Raw genomic sequence first — 20,226 nt, forward strand, 5'->3', positions numbered from 1 at the left:
ACTTATTTGCCAAATTAAATTGTGGAACTGCTTTACTTCATTCAATTTAATTTTATTTCTCATTGAACACAATGAATCTTTATCAAATCTTCATTTGAAAGACGTGCACATGCCATTTTAAGCAATACAAATTAGACTTCATTTTTAAACACCCTTTTGCAAGACAAGGAAATTGTAGACAGTTAAAGAAAGCTTGCACTTTCATTTGAAATAAAGTTACATCTCAATTGAAGCACATAATCTCATACATTCAAAATATCAATAAAAACATTCCACAAGCAAGCAAGTATATAAAATGCTTATTAAACTCATATTACATATTTTGTAAGACAAGTTCCTATACCCAGATAAAGGTTAGCTGATATTTGTATTTCAATATAAAAATATAACCAGTTCATAAAATTGAATTTATCTGAAAGTACATAGTATTATTTTGATATATTTTTAATTTACATCTAGTAAATTAATAACTCAGATGTAAAGGAATGGGATGCAAACAGTAATATCCAAAGATTCAAACAGAATGTGGTTCTTTTTTTTTTTTTTTTACAAAGACAGTCATGGATACAGTCTATTATGACATTAATTAGTTTGTGATCCTTCAGCAACTAAACTTTGAATATATTGGGACTGTGAACTTTGAGAGATGTATAATCTAATTTAAATTACTCAAGATAAAACACCTGTGTCCTCAAAGAACAAGTAAATTTACTGACAAAAAAGACAAGAAAATTGTTGAGACACAAAAAGCTCCAAGCACACAACTTAAGAAAGACAGAATAACTTAAACTGGAATAATGTGCACTGCAGAATAGTACAGAAATAGTTATATGGTCAAGATACAAACCTTTATAGTACAGACATTGAATGTCTGAGTGCACAACAAGTCTTTAAATATAAGAGTATTTAACAAGTACTCTGATATGATGGAAACAAAACAAACCTTTCAGTAAAGGACCAAAGTATAGTACAGTATGGTAGCATAAAAAGATCAGAATGTATGTTGAGTAATTAAAATCCATCCATGTATTATCAGAAAGCCTCAGGGGTCACAGAAAGCCAGAGCCTGTCCTGGAAGCCTAAGTGGCAAGGTGGGACTCAAGGCACATCACTCCACTGCAAAGCTACAAGGATGGGGTGAATACAGAATATTAAGTCAAACTGAGTTGAAGGTGGGAAAATAAATTATGGCATCTGTAGAAAACTCGTGCGGATATGCAAACACGCAAACAGACATAGGCTGGAATTAACCCAGGACCCTTGAGTAAGACTGTAGAATCAGGTGTCATGCTACTGTGCTGCCAAACAATAATAAGGTAGCCATGTTTAAGGCAGCCAAGGCAAAAGTCAACAACTTTTCACTGAAGATGTATGAATGTTATGATGTGCAAGTGTATTTCACAGAAAATGTTCATTCACTAAAAGGCTGCATTGAAGTGCTTGATTGACATTCTCTTCTAAAAACAGTTCTGTCTCAACTGGACTGAAATGTCATGGGAATATGTAAGGAAATATATAAATATATAAAAAGAAAATATATATTTTGGGCCCTCTGCTACCATATAACTGTTTTAAAGTCTATTTGCTGAAATATGAAAACACTCTCCTGTTCTGTGTTGAGACTGTCAGACTTGAAGCAGTTCTACAAAACTTGATAACCTAGGTTTTATGACTGTTTTCCATTCAATCCAAATTAAATACATGACAGAAATCTGTTGTCTAAAAGCATGTATAATTTCATTTTAAATATCTATTTTAATATCAGACTATGTTTAGTGTGAAGCATGAATCAAAATGAATGTGAACATTACACTATCTTCGCAAAGAAAGACAATCTGTCTGGAACTTCAAACTATATAGCAGTTAAAATTATCACACAAGTGAAATGCGGTAACTAAAAGCCTATGCTCCGATTTAGATTTTTTAATCAATTTAATCAATTTAGAACAAATAACAAGAAACAATTTTAAAAATATGTGTAAGCATCACATATGCACGTATCAGAAATGTGCTCTAGCTCATTCACTTGGCTTTCAACAAGAGGAAAGTGTGTTTCTATTATCATGACCTTGGCACAAGCTAATTATGTTTAGGACACAAGGGAAAGAGCATTTCCCCCCTAATGATTTATAAACAATTTTAACAGCATTGAACTCCATTATGACCTTAATTAGTTTGTGATCCTTCAGCAAACCACCCAGCCTCTCGAGCTTCAAACTGCATAATGTAAAAGGGTGCAGGAAAAGAACTCTTAATCTTTCTGAGGCATTTTAAGTCCCAGTTCCAAATACACGTGATATCTGATGATGAACGTCCCACTGCATGTAGATTTCCACTACCCTACTTCTCAAAACTGTTTATATGGCATATCTTTCCCATGTATTATATTTTGCATTTTCACATAAATTCAATTAATGCTAGATAGTATGATATGAATAAAATATATAAGATAACTGTATGCAGTTACATTCTAATTATTTGTTGGAATTTAAACAATATAAAAAACAAGATGAAAAATTAATCTACTATATTAAAATTAAGGAAAATGTCAGCATAACCTAAATACTACAAAATAAAAATGGTTCTGCATCTTGAGTGGATTGATAAAATCTTGCTGAAATAAGTAAGATTGGAATTCCAGACAATTGGAGAACCTTTCTCTGATCTCCATTAGTATTACTTTCTCTCTACTCCATCTGCCCTTTAATATCAGTTTGTTTCAATGCCAATGCGTGCACTGAGACATGGAGCTGGAATTCATTCTTCACTACTTTGCTTCAGTACCCTTCAAGATTGAAAAACTAATCCTTTCGTTCAATCTTATTCTTGCAGACCATCACAAAAGCAAAAATCAAACAGGCAATTAAAATGTTTCTTGCAAAACATGTTTATTGTGTATCAAATAATTCTAGTGATAGCTGTTCCTAGAAACAAGAAGGACATTTTCCAATACACCATAAAAAACCTAACAAAGAATACTTTTACATTTTCCAAATCTGCCTCTGTCTCGCACATGAACATTTTCTTAAATACATAATTATGATCCGAAAGAAATAAAACTACAGATTTAATCAACTTTAGCAAAGAGATCGGTTTTGTTTCACTTCTAAACCTTTTATTTATTTCCCGTGAAGAAATGCAAATTTTCTTCTTTTCAGCTTCTGGTATCTGTGCCTATTTGTTGAAGAAATTTGAAAGAGAATCAGATGGGAATGAGCCTCATGGTCAAAGTGGGTGGGCGATATATTGGGAATTAATGCCTCCACTATCACTATAATGGCTGGTAAGTTAAGTGGAGGTCGGACCACCATCTCAACAGAATCTGTGCTGACACAAAACAAATGTGATCTCAGAGAGACTGGCCAAAAACAACACCAGATAACAGCTGGTATTGCAGGGCCAGAAGCAGCAGCAAGAATTCTGCTTCGTTCAGGAGGCCTACTCTGATGGTGAGTCAGACACAACAGTAAGGAAGAGTCTACGGAAAACAGGGTTAACTCTACAGCCAAGTCCGCTGGCCACACTACACATCTTTAAGGCTCCTTTAATCCGATCAATTAGATTTTGACAATGATCTACAACAGCTTCTCAGATGGTCACACACGGCAGTAACAAGTTATCCACCTTTCCTGGGTAACAAAAAGAACACAGTAACACCAAGCTATTTGCCTTATGCCAGAGAACGACAGGAAATAGGAATTTGTTCATGCAAGTCCAAAACCAGCAGAAACCAAACTACACTAAAGTCTGAACATGGACTTCCTTTTCAAATACCAATGTATACTTTAGCAGCATTTGACATTTGTCACTTGCCAACTAAGCAAATAATTTAAACTCACAAAACACACAGATTTAATTTCAACTCTATACTTAAAGAATGTTTGACATTCAATCTCTTTGGGGATCATTAAGCCACCAGTAGCAAATTGAAAACCAGACGAAGGTAAACGTTTTCTCAATATTTCATTCTGCCATTCTATATTCTGATGACTAAATTTTCACTCAAAGGTTTAACTTTCTTCATATACTTAAAAGCAGCACAGAGAAGTGAGCAAACTCAGCAAGAATCACATTTCTCCATATCTTCAGAAAACAATTCTGAAAAAATGTTTACTGTACTTTTGTCTTCAACTTTTTTTCAACAATGCAACTTAACATTTTGAATTAATTTTATTGCAAAATGTTTTAAGTACTGTGCATGAACAAATCTTGTTCAGTATTTCATTCACTTTCACGGACATCAAAATTCATGAAAGATACCAAATGGTGTCTTAATTCAGTAACTGACACTGAGAAAAAGGAGTCAAATAGCAGCTGTCTACCTTTTCACACAAAACACAAAACACAAGCACCCTAATGCAAATTCTTCTCAAATAACCATCTGAACAAAAATGTTTTAATATATACAGCACAGGCCTACACATACAAACAGCCACATCATGTCGTTAAACAGAGCACTCAAATTGCTGTTAGCAATATAATTTGAGTCTTAATTTACAGTTTTCTAACATATAAGATTAAATTACTTAAACAGATCATCTAACCTTAAAATATCATCTGGGAACAGTAAAAAAAAAAGTAAATTATATTCATGCAGTAATGCCAGAATTTACTCTATCAACGTAGACCTTGCTTTTGGAAAAGATAACATTTATCAAATTTTGAATTGAGATAAATGAGTAAGGACATTCTTCTAAGATGGGAGCAATCAAACATCCCAAGCTTTTTTCTATGAAACAGAAAAAAGCACCTTAGTTCTTAGCTCAATACTATCACGCTAGTAGAAATAAGACCACAACATGTAGGAGGTACTTAGGTATGTCAAATATTTGATTAGTGGAACTGGAATAACCTGCTGAATGAAAGAATGGGTATTTGTATTTTTATTTGCTTTGTTTGATTATTTATAGATCTTTAATTTACAGATCATCAAATCCTGCTTATTTATGCCATTTGAGGTTCAATTCAAATGCCACTGTACATGTCACTCATCCACTTAAATAGATGTTGCCTAAAGAAAAAAAAGTTGTATTTATTTCCACATAGACAAAATATGTATCTAGAAATTACATTTCACACTGATAAAATAATTTGCTAAAGCCAAGAGAAAAACAGAATTGTACTGTGCCAATGTAGAATTTGTTCAGATTCATCACCTTAGGTTCCTATCTTTCTTTACAAAAATAAGTATAAACTAGTAATGAGTGACAAAGCTATTTACATATATTCATAAGGCTCAGGCCTTTAAGAAATTAAAATAACATCACATACAGATGTGATGTGTATTATGGATGACTGTGTAAAAGATCATCTTTCCCAGTTTCAGATAATGACATTAAATCAAGCCTTTGCAATCAGAGTAAGGCAGTTTGACAATGGTAGCAATGATGAAATAACAGATTGTAAATGGTACCTCTTTACAGTCCCCACGGTTTGCAGTAAGCTTAATGGGGTCCTAAACGGACTGTGGACATTAAAAACAAATGGTCCCAGATTCAACACAGTGTGCCATGTATTGATATTCTAAGGGGTATACCTTTTAACTCTAACAATATTCAAAGTTTAAAAGGAGAAAAAGTTATTTTTTGCAATTAGGGAGTAATATGATTAGAATATAGTACAGCAAATGATTATCAACCATATCAGATGCAGTATTAGATTGCTTGATTAATTTTGAGAAATTCTGTTTGGCCATCATAAAAAGGACTTTGCTTGCCCATCCAAAACTGTCTAGCTGGTCATACAGAAGACTTAATAATAATAATGCATAGCATATAGAGCACTTTGAATTGTGAAGGATCCCAAAGCACTTTACATGCTGGAGAGGAACCACTTCATCCACCACAGAAGTGCAGCAGATCAAGTAGGGAAATTAGAGATTACCTCACCGGTTTAATGAATGGCCACTGCTCCAGTTCAAATACATATGCCAATCATAAAGCAAAGAAAAAATTGATCCTGTATATTGACAATGCATAACTGTAGGTGGATACAGAACAATCACCTTCTGAACCCAAAAATTAAAAGACCTTAATCACCCTTAAATCGACACTAGTAGCAATGATGAAATAACAGATTGTAAATGGTACCTCTATTAGAGTCCCAACATTTTGCAGTAAGCTTAATGGGGTCCTAAACGGACTGAGGACACAAAAATAAATGGTCCCAGATTCAACACTGTGCAATGTATTGATATTCCAAGGGGGATACCTTTAAACTCAAACAATTCCATTGTTAGAGTAATGTTGATCTTCCAGCATGAAGATCAAGCATAAACTGTACCAAACTGCAGGTTACGTCACATTAGGTAATTGTATAGTCTCTGTATGCTGTAATACCATAATTCCAATAAAAAAAAACAGGTCTACTCAGTGAAGTGGTTACATGTAATAATAATAACAAGGAATTGAATTAAAGAGGAACTCTGGGAGAGCAACACACTAGTAGTCAAGGCAATCATGTCTCATTCAAAGGAGAACCTCTCTGGCAGCACAGTTTCATAAGTTACCATACTGGGAATATATCTGGAAATTCTGGTCCTGACAAAAGAGTGCCACCTACTGGTCCACCATTTGCAGCAGCAACAGGGATTTCCTTAGCGATTGCATTCCAGCACTGACTACTGACCATCTTCAGTACTAAGATCCACAGATCAACACAGATTAATTAGGATCTGTACTGGTGTCACTGATGCAGTACCAACGGACACACTAAAAGATTAATGAGGAAACTCTGTATCACAAGGTGGCAACACTCTGCATTCATAAATATAATCTTGTTATTCTGATCTTGATTGTTAAATGCAATACACTTCCATAACTAGTGGGTTAGAATGTAGATAAATGTGTATTACAATGGGAAAATAAGATGAAGAAATAAAATACATGAATAAATAATGATTATTGAAAGAACACACCAAAACAGGGATGGCATGTCATGATTAACACTGCTGCCTCATTGCTCAAGGGTCCTAAATTTGATTCTGGCCAGCAGCTCCCACCTGGCATTATGGAGATGTTTTGGGGCATGCTATTATTACACAATGATATATTCTGCTCATGTTTATACAGTCCATTTATTATTTTTGTTTTGCACCAGACTTCTTTTTCAACCAGGTATTACTACAAAGAACAGAATGCCATTTAACTAGTACCAAATTCCAATGTTTAGATAACCCTACCACAAAATAAAAAAAACTGCATTTATAAATAAGTAGGATTAAAACACTCTTATTATATTGCTTAAATTCCAGAAAAGGTGTTAAGCTCTGCAACCATGGAAATGTATGACAATTGGATCTCAGCTTGAGTAATAATCATTTTCTATGCTGCCAGGTAAGATTCAACATTCCAGTCAGGAGTGAACAACTACTCAGATTATTACTGATGAACGCCAACTGGCAGGATTCAAAAGTGCAGTCAGGAGAGGTCAGGTACACTCAGCTTACTCTGGTTATGCACTTAAACACTGATAAAGGTACTGAATGTTGTCTGCTATTATAGCTTGTTGATTAACATGCCCTTTGAGGTTCCTGAAAAAAAGTACAACTTTTTACCATCTGTTAAGCTAACCTTTAAATACACACAAACACCCACATCAACTAGCCACAAAGTACCAATAAATGTTCCATGAATGGCAGTATATATTTAATCTACTTTCTGTTTTTTAGAAGTGAAGACAAGAATATAAACAGAAATTTACCAGATAGTAAAGTTATCACCATTGCTGCCACATAAGAAATGTTGGTATGTATGATATGTGGGCGGTGCGGTGGCACTGTAGCTAAGGATCTGTGTCTGTGGCTGTCGCCGGGTCAAATCCCGCAGCCGTCAGAGGAACCCTACTCCATTGGGCCCCTGAGTAAGGCCCTTAACCCCAACTGCTCCAGGAGCGCCGTATAAATGGCTGACCCTGCGCTCTGACCCCAAGATTCTTTTTCCCCTTCTGTGTGTCTGTGTCTCTCATGGAGAGAAAGCTGGGTTATGCTAAAATAAATTCCTAATGCAATAAATTGTATACGGCTAATAAAGTGATCTTATCTTATGTTATCTTATCTTGGTGCCCAATGCAGCATGATGATTCTTTATGATGCCAAACATTCCTTAGATTTACTCAGTGTAGCTTCAGTGTTTGGTTCTGCAGTGACATCTCGTGATATTTCTAACTGTGCCTTTTTCAGAGGCGAAACTATTGAGCCCGTGAGGGAATTCACAGGGCTCCTACATCTAAACATTTTAAATATAATAGTGTATCGCTTTACCACAGCTAACCACCTATCTTGGATTATTATCTATTTAGGTCTCCAGGGCATTATACATCACAGATACCAAAAAAACACCACTTTTGCTTTTCTAGCCTTCAATCAATTAAAGGTAAAGAGGAAAAACTGTGTACAGCTTGTACCAACCCAGAGTGAATGCTCATGACTGTGCCTCATGGGTAAAGAACCCATGTTTCATTTTGAAGAAAGTGAGCATATTTATCATACCTTTTATTCCAGGATACCAACTGATGACAGATTTCTGCTAAGGGACCACATAACTCTCTATTTCTGCACATGCATTCTTTTCTTGATATCCCTGAGGTAGTTCAAAGCCATGAAATTAATCAGTTATCCCCAATGGTTGAAGACAGGAGGAATCAATTTACCTGAATGCCATCAAGCAACTTGCTCATGCACCAGAAACTGTCAGCTTCAATGTTACGCAGAGCTTCTTCAGGCAGACTGGAAACATCAAAATTTTCCACCTCTTCCTCTGTTATGAAGAAACAGAAAGGGAGACAAATCAATGAACTATAATAAATAAATTGAATATGGCCAAAAGAATAACTGGTTAAACAGAAATAAAGCAGTTAAATGTCTGTCTTCTTAAGAAGGACTTCAAAACACTGTTTTATTGTGATGAAACAGAATGATACAGATTTCTTATGTGAAAGCCTGGCACTTCAACTTCACACAGCCACAAAACATGAAAAAGCCCATGTGTGATAAAACAAAATGATAAATAAGGTTTATATTGCTTTTTATCCTGCTCTCAATCTTAAAACACACTGCCTACAAAATTTATTTTTTTTAATGTCAACAACGAGTTTATATATTTTAACTACAAAATGCTCCCAACATAAAACAAGATAAGTCAGTTGAAAACAAATTCTCATTTTCAGTGACATCTCCAAAGATGTCAAAGCAGTACACAGAAAAGGATATTTCTAGTCCTTGCTCAATGTATATTTAAAACTAGGTGCTACCTTACCATGGTCATAAAATTTACCTTCAAGTACGGAGTCTCAGCTTATTTCCTATTTCTTTATATCTATTCCTGTTTAAATGCTTGGTTTTGGGATTTATATTAAGCCCAGAAATGGAATGACTGTGCATGTAATACAACAGATTGGCTCTTCCAAAAACATTACAATGTTAAGTTACACATTGAAATTATATAAAAAAATAAAAAAAGGAAATTTTGTTTGTGTGATAAACAATGCACCTGAAAACATTTCAGCACTGAGTTTATTCTTAGCAAGTGTCAGCATCAAATTTTTAACAGTGCTTTGAAACTATATTTTTACAAAACTGCTGCCTTTTGTTTTTGAACAGACTTTGCAAATTAGTTTTTTGCTGGGGACCAGTTTTTTTTGCCACTGTAGCACCTATTGTGAGGAACAGTGGATGATACGAAGAAGAAGCAAAACAATTTGAAATAGCAGTGAAATGTAAAACAGGAGAGTCTTTCTAAACAAAGGCTCTTTGCTCATTATATATTTTAGGGTTTACTCTGACAAAAAAGGCTGAGATATCTAGTAAGATTTACTATACATTACACTGATTATGGTAAGCCTGTATTTTTTTGATAGTTGGTCTCCTTGGTAACAAAAGCTGAAACCTTGCACACAAAGATTTATTGCTGAAGCTCTCAATAATACTGTAAAAGGTATTTAGGGAGCTGAAATGTAAAGCCCAGCTCAGCAGTTATGAAGATGAGATGCTTGGGTTGCTAATTATCACTGATCTGTTCCTTTTTTTCTGATGAATGGATATCACCATTGAGCTGAGGTAAAGCTCTTTTCAAGGTAAGATGCAAAATTGTTAAAGATAGAAAAATGCCCAGGAGAAAATTGTGATTCACTCAGTAGACAACAAATATAATGTTCCCCAAAAAAACATTTTGAAACACACCTGTTGTCAAAATTCTTGGATTTCTAATCTATGTAGCATGCAATTTTATTTTTTATGTGTCATAGGATAAAAAACATTAACCTGAATATATCACAAGAGATACTGTGATGGATTGGATCCTTTTAAGTTACAGCCTGTCTTTGTAAGACAGTAACCAGAATGTATTCACCCTGCTATTCAGATCCCACTGAATCTTGATTCCTTGTAGCTGCTTTGCCCCAAGACCTGAATAACCAAAGGCAAGCTTAAATGAGAAAAAACTAATTTGACCAATCTAGTTACAGTATCTCTGAGGTGATATGCACTGTGTGTTTTCCTCATTCAGGACACTGTCAGGTCTTAGGTCTTAGCGTCCTTGAGGAAAACCCACAAAACGTGGTCATAATGTACAAAAAGAAAAAAACAGACATAGCACAAGGCCTGCTTTTTATTCGACCATGCAATACCATGCAATACACAGCACCGACCATATGAAAACATATGGCATTCTTGTTAAAATGATATACTTTGACTGGAAATATACTTTGTCATGAAGAAAACAAAATACAAGGCTGATGGTCACAGCAGGCACAGTGTGTCTGTGTTAATATCTGCAAAAAAAATATTGCTTAATTCCCAATTATAATGTCTCACAGCACTGTGCCTCATTTCCCCAAGTTTCCCCCATGGAGAATGTCATCAAACTATGTGCAGATACATAAAGGAAACAAAACTGTTGCCTGTGGAAAAACTGCTGTGAAACAGAGAAGGTGACATGCTGATTGAAGACACCCCTGATACATCCAGCGTTATTAGCTGCTGTTTTTACCATCCTAGGGTATTACCTCAAAAATTCTCTGGGTAAAACCAGCTGTTCCTTTAGGGGAGCTCTAACTATATGCTTTTACCACAGACAGGAGCAAAATGAATACAGTAAGTAATTAGCAGTTCTAGGTAGCAATGCCTACAAATATCATAGGCATGTAGATCAGGTCTAAGGTCTATGAAAAAATAATAAATAAACATAAAGAGCCTAAAAATATTAAAAAACTAAATATTTCATACAAGAAAAAAGACTAAATATTTGAGACAAGACTTGACAGGAAAGAAAGCATGTTATTTTCCTTTTTTTCTACTATAGATTTAATCTTACTGTTGCTTCCCTTGGCTACAACAAAAGCTAAATCATGTTTCTGTTAGGTACAACTTGTTCCATATTTCTTTTATTTTTTGCACAATTTAATTTTCAGCTTTAGGAAAAAGATGTAAAAGTATCACAATATCAATATAAATGTATTGTAACAAATGCATCCATAATGATTTATATCATTTTCTAAAGCGCATGTTTTTATTCAAGCATTTCAATATTTCCAGTTCTGTAGCAATACGATAGAAAAATCTGAATGAGCTTTCTTTTCATATATATTAAATAAAAGCTACACTTTCATTAACATACAGTATATTGCAGTAAACTGGCTAATGATTTACATAAATGATGACTCCATTAAGAATTTTTTGTACCAAATAATTTTCAGTCAGACCGCCAATTCAGGATCTGTTCGTGCTACTCAGTCTTTAGACCTTAAAATGTCATTGTTGAAAAGTGAAGAATTGCTGCAAATTATTTGATTCAATAACAGAAGGATTTGGGAATTAAATAAGTAGATTTAAATTCGATGGTAGATTTAGATTATTAAAAACAATGAGAGGTAAAATGCTTAAAGTTGATTAATAACAGGCTATACTTTAGAGTTTTTACATTTAAATTCAAAAGTATAAGCAAACAATTGGCTCAGAGTTGCTGGGGTGTGGTTGTGATCCCAGGTGCTTGCAGTGAAATCGGCAACCGACTTGCCTCTCCTGTTAGTAACAGTGGAGCCTGTAATGTGTCAGCAAATGAAATGCTCCATAGTTTGGCAGACTGGGGGAGACTGTTTGCACTTGTGCACTCCTTGTGTGGGTACTGAGGATGAAGACAAGCAGCAAATCCAAATTCAAAAGTGTGCAGAAACTGATTTATTATAGTTACTGAATTTTATTTAAAAAAACAGTGAACCTACAGTATCTTTCTCTACATTAGTCAATAAGTCTAGATGACTGTGAGATCTATCATTATATGTCCATCTTATATAGTGCCTTTCACAATCAAAGGATCCTATAGGACTTTACAACTAGGAGGGAATTAATGTCTCCCAAGACCAAAGAGCTAGGAGATGTTTGGCAGCAATTATGCATCAGTAACCCCAATGAAAAACAAATCAGATAGCGAAGCGAGTCATTGCTTCAATGGATGCATTAACTAGGGCCTTTGGAAAGGCTAGATTATACAAATCCAAACTGGATTTCAACCAGGGCACTACGGTAACACTCCTCCCTTAAAAAGTGCAATAAGACCTCTATTGACCAAACAGTAATTATTTTTTTGTTCCAATTTAATGTCTTACCTAAAGAATGTCTCCTTCTAAAGCACACTGTTACTATACTGGGTCACATGTTTGAAAATATCTGGTTCAAAGGAAACATCACACACAGCAGTGATCTGCAATAATAAGTTGACTTCAGGAGACAAGGAAAAGTCCACTCCGCCATATACATTGAAGGGTCTGCAGTGGAGATAGTGAATAACTTTAAATTCCTAGGTGTTCACATCTCTAAGGACCTTACATGGACACTCAACACCTCCAGTCTCATCAAGAAGGCACAACAGCAGCTGTACTTCCTGAGAAGGCTGAAGAAAATACGCCTGCATCCACAGATCCTCACCAACTTCTACAGATGTACGGTGGAGAGCATACTGACCAGCTGCATCACAGTCTGGTACAACAACTGCACCGCATCTGACTGTAAGGCACTGCAGCGGGTGGTCAAAACTGCCCAACACATCATCGGCAGTGCCTTACCATCCATCCAAGAAATCTACAACACCAGAAGTCTGAAAAAAGCCACCAAAATTATGTCTGACACCACTCATAACTTGTTTGTCCCCCTACCATCTGGCAGAAGGTTCCGGACACTCCTGTCGCACACAACTAGACTCCAAAACAGCTTCTTCCCCAGAGCCGTCAAGCTGGTGACGCCCCCACTCGCTCCCATCATACTATAATCTCTCCTAACTTCTTCTTGTACCTACATTGACTGTACTCCAACACCACTACATACACAACAACTGAATGTAAGCCAAACTTTTACTTAAAGCTGTATTAGTTGTAATATTTATTAAAAACGGTACTATTTTTGCAATATTCCCTAAATTACTTTGCACTGTTTTTGTCCTGTTGTATTATTTTCTCTGTTTGCGTATTTGCACAGTTTTGATTACGTTATGTTATTACACTTATGTGATAGTGTTACTGTTTATTGTCTTATCTTTTGTTCTATTTATATACTGCACCTCAGTGACTAATGAGAAACACTTTTCACTATACTATGCACCTGTGTAAGTATAATGACAAATAAAGTTGAATTTAATTAATGTTTCAAAATATCTGAAAACCATCCAAAAACAAGTAAGAAGATAATTAAAATGGCAAAATCGCATTTAAGAAAAAACAAAGAAATATTTCTTTATAAAATAAGATGATTCTAGTTTTTAAAACATTAATGTAATCCCAGCAGGATAGGAAAAAAATCAGGTGCCTGCTGATAGTGTAAACTGTAGTCTAGGTGTTAAAAAGAACACTTCACATACTTTTCAACACATTCAGAGGTGGTGTTGAAATTGAATATCAAACTAAATTAAGAGTAACTAACTCTAAAACTTTCATTTACATTTATTTGCCTACCAGTAGTACTTTGCTGTATGGAGAAAAAGTAAATTTACTTTACAAGCTATAAACGTTTTACATTGTGTTGCACGAAACAAGTAACAAAGTAAACTGTTCAAAAGCCTATGTTATTATTTTAAAAGCACTGTTAATTCAACAAAATTCTATTTGAAGTCTTACGAAGAAAATACTCAGTGACTAAAACTGTGCTTAGTAAAGAGTATTAAGTAAACAGTTTTAGACACTGTATAATCTGAATTCATTACATTAATGAAACTCCAATAATCAATTCACTTATTTTAAGCAATTATTACTTTTAAGGTATAGTGAATGTTGAAATGAATTAAAGAAAGTTAAGGTGATGGTAGCAATGAGAAGGATAATGGTAACAAACAAGTATGTTACAAGTTGGGTTCCATGAATCACAAAACACTATCACATGACTGAAAAATACAATACTACTAAACTATTAATACTGATAACAACAATAACAATTGAAATCATGATCCCACAACAAATGCAATCATGAGCTTGCCAAGAGGCTTATACCAGTGATGCAGAAAAGACAAAACACTGAACAAGAGAACAATGAACAAGGGTGATACTATACAGAACACACTTTAGCATACAACTGAATACATCCTCAGATATGCAGGTGGATAGTTTCAGTCCACTCTGCTGATTATTCCAGACACTGGCAGCAATAAACTGAAATTACAACCACAGTTGGTAATTGCTCCTACAAGGTTCAGTTTGATAAGTTCAATATCTAAAATTGTAGGATGCTCAATAAATTAAGATGGAAAGGGTTTTTCTCTCAACTAAGCATTTTTAAATTAATTTAAACCAGTGAAGCATCCATCTAGCATGCAGACAAGGTCAACCAACCAAAGAATAAAGGTCACAATAAGAGGTGTGACAGAGGGTGCCAATGATAAATCTTATGGTAGAATGGGGAAATGTGAAGTCTTACCCAAGAGGACATTTAAGAGAACACTCTGTAAACCACATCATTGTTGGCCAAAATGGAAAGTATGGGCATTTAGTATGCCTAGAGACAAGTGTATGCCTAGAGAGACCTCTAGAGGGACCACATTCCTTTACTTAAAGATGTTTGCCACATAACACCATGCCTACAGCAGCTCCAAAAACATCTGTAAGTATTAAGTAGATATCTTATTAATTAAAAACATATACTACAATATGATCAGAAATGAATTAAATTCATTTAATAAATAATAACTTCATATTTTTATACTAAAATAAACATTTCTTCATTATCAATGGATTTTGTTTTGATCGTTTTTTAGTTGATTATTATAAAGGATGGGTAAAACCAAACATCTGAACTGATTTGATGGGTATGCATATGTAGTCACAATTTGGTCATGATGAAAAAGGTAGCAAAAGGTAACATCCTTTTCAGGACCAGAGAATATTAATAATAAAAATAAAATCTAAGGATGATGAAAAATAGCCTTGAGGGAAATTATGATTGTATATAAGGCTGTAATTTAACATATCACTGTTGTATTAAACATTCTTCATTTGAGTTCCACTAGCCTGCCTCAGGCTTCACTTGATTTGATCTACAAGAAGCCGAAAAAGTTAACAAAGAGAAACTTTCATAAGATGATGTACCACAAAACTATGTCTGATTTTATGATAGATTTGTTAGATGGATCTGAAGTCTCCTGTAAACTCCTTGAACATAAAAGGCAAGGCCTTCGATAGCTTTATTATAGGTTCAGGACAGACAGAAGACCACAGAAAATCACAGTCATATACTAGGAATGACTGTTAGACTATCTAGAAATGATGTAACCTAACATTCATCTTTATTAAAAAGGACACACAGGGCTTTTATCTGAAGAAAATTACATTTTGATGCAAAGATGGAACACAACTGTAGGGTAGCATAGCAGAAACAACAATAATTTAAAATACAAGTTAAAAGAAATGATTTTAAAAAATTAAAAACAACACTGAAGCTAAATTATTTTAATAGCCTTGAAATTACCTAAAACACTGTTTTTATTTTGCATCAATTTATTTCCCCAAGAAACCCATACTGATTTATGTGATATTACAGTTTAATGTAATTTGCTAAGCATTCAAACTTTAATACTGTGTAGGATGTAAATCCATAGCACAAGTTAACACTGATATCAAAAATGTTGCTGATAAAACATTTGCAATATTGAGACAAAACTGTGAAGTGTTTTTTTTTCAGATATGAAAAGTACACACTGATATTTAAAACTGTCATTAACAAAATTGCTAATTAGTAAATTTCCTATGGCAATTTTATAAATATATATGCTTTTTAATTATGAGGTCAATTTACACTACTTCTGTTAACGTTTGTGTGGCAAAGTCTGCAGTTTTCTGTTAAAGTTACTGCTACATGTTTTGTAATATGAGTAGGTTTATACTCCACATAGAAAAAAGCTGCAAAAAGACGTAAAGTTTAGGTATCTTCTGTTTTGGATATTTCACTATGTAAATTATCTGTTTTTACAGCAGTTTCATCAAAGTGATGTTTAATAACGTGATAATTTTCATCAGTTACCAACAGTTGCTGATTGCCAACTATCAAACTTACACCTTTCTACAAATCTGTGAGAATGTCTCTTTTCTGTTAGGTTTTGATACAGTCCAATTAGGGAGCTAATAATGTTTGAAAAGAAAAAAATGAAAAACAGTAGATTGCATCACTGTCACAAGAAAACCAAGTTGAAAATGGTCACTGCTTTCTACAGGTATTCCAAGTAAAAACCACACGGAGAAACCTATTATAAGGAACTGGAATTGAAATTTTTAACTTAACAAAAAGCTAAAACATATATTGAGAATACAGGGGCGAGAACAAGACTTTGTGCTCTCTTGTCATAGCAGAGATGCCATCTCACAGACCCCAGGAGGGTCTCAGATCAAAACAGTTTAAAACCTTTTTTTTTTTTATACAATCATGTTTTAGTTACAACCTTGGTAGTGCGAGTGTGGACAATATCATGCAATGATATGCACAGTGCAACAATTCCCAGTTACTGAAAATACCCATAAAAAGTTCAAGGTATTCCTTGGGTGTTCTTCTATTTTGGAGTCTGTTGGTCTTTTGTAACTTGGAAGATGGGGGAATTCCATTAAAATTGATCAAATATCTGGAAATAATTGTTGTAAGAATGCGGAAGTGGAAGGATCCGTGGATCCGCTTCAGGGGCTTGTGCAGAGTATTTTGTGGAACTTTTCATAAAATAACATCCATAAAATTACATTGAAAGTTTGCTTATTGCTGTTGTGTGTTGAGGAAGATGTATCCTAACCTTCAATGGATCATAATCACCAAGATCAAGATATTAATGAGGTTAAGACATGTGTGCTTGTTTCATTGAAGATCCTCAAAGAAAATACATCTAAAAAGGATCTGTAAGATACAGTTAAAGGAAGCTAAGGAACTTTTAAAAATGAGAAAGCAAAAGATCAGTTAAACTACAGACTGACTGTGGTTCAGTTAAAAAATAAATGTCTATCATGTATAAAGAAAATGGGCATGATCCAAACATTAATACTCTTGCTATTTAGAAAATACAATTTGGAGCATTTAATTTCATGATTAGAGAAGTCAAAATGCCAGCTGAGAAAGACACAAAAGAAAAAGTGGAAAACATAATATAAATGATTAAGGCAGAATGATGCCAGGGTAAAAAAATTCCATCTCTATTTTGAGGGAAAGAAAACAGTATAACATGTATATCCAAAGATGATTCATGGTATTGTGTAAAGGTGGCCTATTGCACATAAGGAACAAATAACAGGTTTATTCCATGCTGAAAAGAGAAGAAAGAAAACGCAACGTTTCGGCCATAGAGCCTTCCTCAGGTGTCAGAAAGACAGGGAAGTTGGCAAAGGTAATGTAGCGGGAGAACAAAAGCTGGGAGAGAGGAGGAGCGAGAGACGGGAGCAGGGGACTGAAAGAGTCGCCAATCGGGAAGTGTGAAGTCAGGATAGGTGAAAAGAGGTGTGAAATGAAACCTATAATGAGTAGAGAGAATTTAGAAGAAAAGTAGTCTGTCACTGAGAGAAGGGTGAAGATGTGATCCTAGCTGCAGGATAATTGCATATAAGTTTTAAAAGTATTTCACCAAAAAGCATAGCTTTTCAAAGCTTCCCAAGTTATAATTTAATACTAAGAGAATGTGTGTTTGCTGGAACAAATAGGACACACTCACTGCACTTCACAATGACAAGCTAACTACAAATGCTGCAAAGACAGCATTACAGCAGCTATTATAGTTAATGCCTTTCACCTTCCATCACTGTCCAACTGCTATTGTTTACAAACTCACTCTTCAAAAATGTTACTTTGAGAGTGAGATGTTGCATATTGTGCATACCTGATAGATGCACATCAAAACACTATGGACCTGCATATGATTGATGAGATTGAATACAGTAATGGACACGCACTGACAGAGCAATATTACTGCCTTCAGTCAAAAGTAGTGATGCATTTTTGGATGAAATTTGTACAAGATGTGTAACTGTTAGAAAGCATCAAAAAGGCCACGATCCATGCAATTAAGTCTTTATGTTTTTTCTGTTATTGTCCCCACATTCTATAATCATTGTTTTGTAACCATAATTGTACCCTTTGTGCATCGGATTCCTGAGGCCAAAGATTATCGTTTGTCATTATTTTATCATTTACTCAATTTACTCAACAAGTTGTAAAATGGCAAACAGCCATAAGCTCTCAGTAAACAAAAATAAAATGGAAAAGGGTAGTTTAGCCTTTACTTGAGAAACAACAGACAGGTTTTTGTAGTTCGTACTTGAACAGCCCAGAGCTGCAACATGACCTACCAGAGAAATTCAAAGTGAATTCCTACCAGCATTACAGCCAGGTATATTAGCCTATAATGTCAGTGAGGAGAGGTACAGAATTAGCAGTGCCCTTGACTTACTGGGTAGTTAGAAATTCAGCAGGGAACACGAACATGCTAAAATTCAATTGCCACATTGCCTATCCTTTTTAAGAGCATCTATTTGGTGGTGTTTCAAAGATGAACTACTGAGCATCAAAATAACCTTATTATCACTGCACAACTTTAATATCTGACTGCAAATGTTTTTTTTTAGATACTAGTAATCTTGGCTTTGAGTTAACAATTTAAATGAAATCTATTTTAATTTTCTGAATTTATGATTAAAAGAAAATTAAGATTATAATGAGAAAATAAAAAAGTGAAAGTACTACAAATACCACAACTAAGCTGAACTGATCAATGGCAGCAAGGTTGCTCCTAAAGAGAAGAACATTAAAAATTACTTTCTTAAGTGGACTATACAGTGCCTTCCAGAAGCATTGGGACAGCTAAGACAAAACTGTTATTTTTGCTTTAAAATCATTTAATTTGTATTAGATATTATGAGATTAATCTGAATTACACATTTTAATTCGGTGTAATTCCATGCATATATTTGAAAACAAGCTTTTTGCTCAAACCAGTGATTTCTAATATAAGTATTAGAACATGCTTCTTAAGAGCATTTCTGAGTATGAAAGTATTTGGTTGCAGATTTCTTTGAGGCAATAACTACATGAAGTCTGCAAACCAACAAGATCACAAAACTCTTTATGTAACGATTTGAGCATTGATCTTGCCTGCAAAATGGAATGTTTTTTATGAAGGTATGTACAGTATGATCAGTCCAGTCAAATGAACAAATTACAGCTCATTATCCAATTCCAGACAGACAAATCATACTTGTCTTCATCTTCACCTGAAATGTATGTGTCTCAGTCAACTAGTTTTTATACTTTATTGTATAATTAATATAAGTTATTATATAGATAATGTGATATACATTCATGTTTAGAACAATATACATTTTCTGCTTATACAAGGACAACACCATTATTACCTACAGGGTAATTCAATTCAATATATTTAAGTCAGCATACACCTTACAAAGGTGGAGAAAACATTTTATTATCGTCCTTACTTGCACACCATTTTGTTAAATTTGACACTCATTATTTTTAATATTCCACATCAAATGCACTTTACTTAGCACTTTAAGGTATTTTTACTGCACCTATTGGTAAAAAATGTCCTTCTACAACTTTAGCTTTAGGGACACCCAGACCATGTGTTTGGCCTTATTTTTAATCATATCTAACAGCGTACCATCTGATCACTGAATAAAAAAGCACCTATGTGTGGCTGACATTAAGTGTGTTCACAACTCCCCTCACCAACTTTATCATGAATTTTCAGCACAAAACTGTATTTATATGCA

The 20,226-nt window shown here is 34.4% G+C and overlaps 1 protein-coding gene across 6 annotated transcripts in view; it reads right to left on the reverse strand.

Moving 5' to 3' along the window:
* The window catches only part of tbc1d22a (TBC1 domain family, member 22a), a 217,078-nt gene that overhangs the window by 109,301 nt on the left and 87,551 nt on the right, over nt 1–20,226 (reverse strand). For all 6 annotated transcript variants that reach the window (XM_088645042.1, XM_088645041.1, XM_088645038.1 and 3 more), the window contains one exon: nt 8,650–8,756. In XM_088645042.1, the coding sequence (XP_088501168.1) occupies nt 8,650–8,756 (107 nt within the window). The remainder of the gene's footprint in view (nt 1–8,649; nt 8,757–20,226) is intronic.

The sequence above is a fragment of the Lepisosteus platostomus genome, chromosome 9 (genome assembly GCF_059453375.1).
Source record: "Lepisosteus platostomus isolate fLepPlt1 chromosome 9, fLepPlt1.hap1, whole genome shotgun sequence".
In the NCBI taxonomy this organism is placed as follows: domain Eukaryota; kingdom Metazoa; phylum Chordata; class Actinopteri; order Semionotiformes; family Lepisosteidae; genus Lepisosteus; species Lepisosteus platostomus.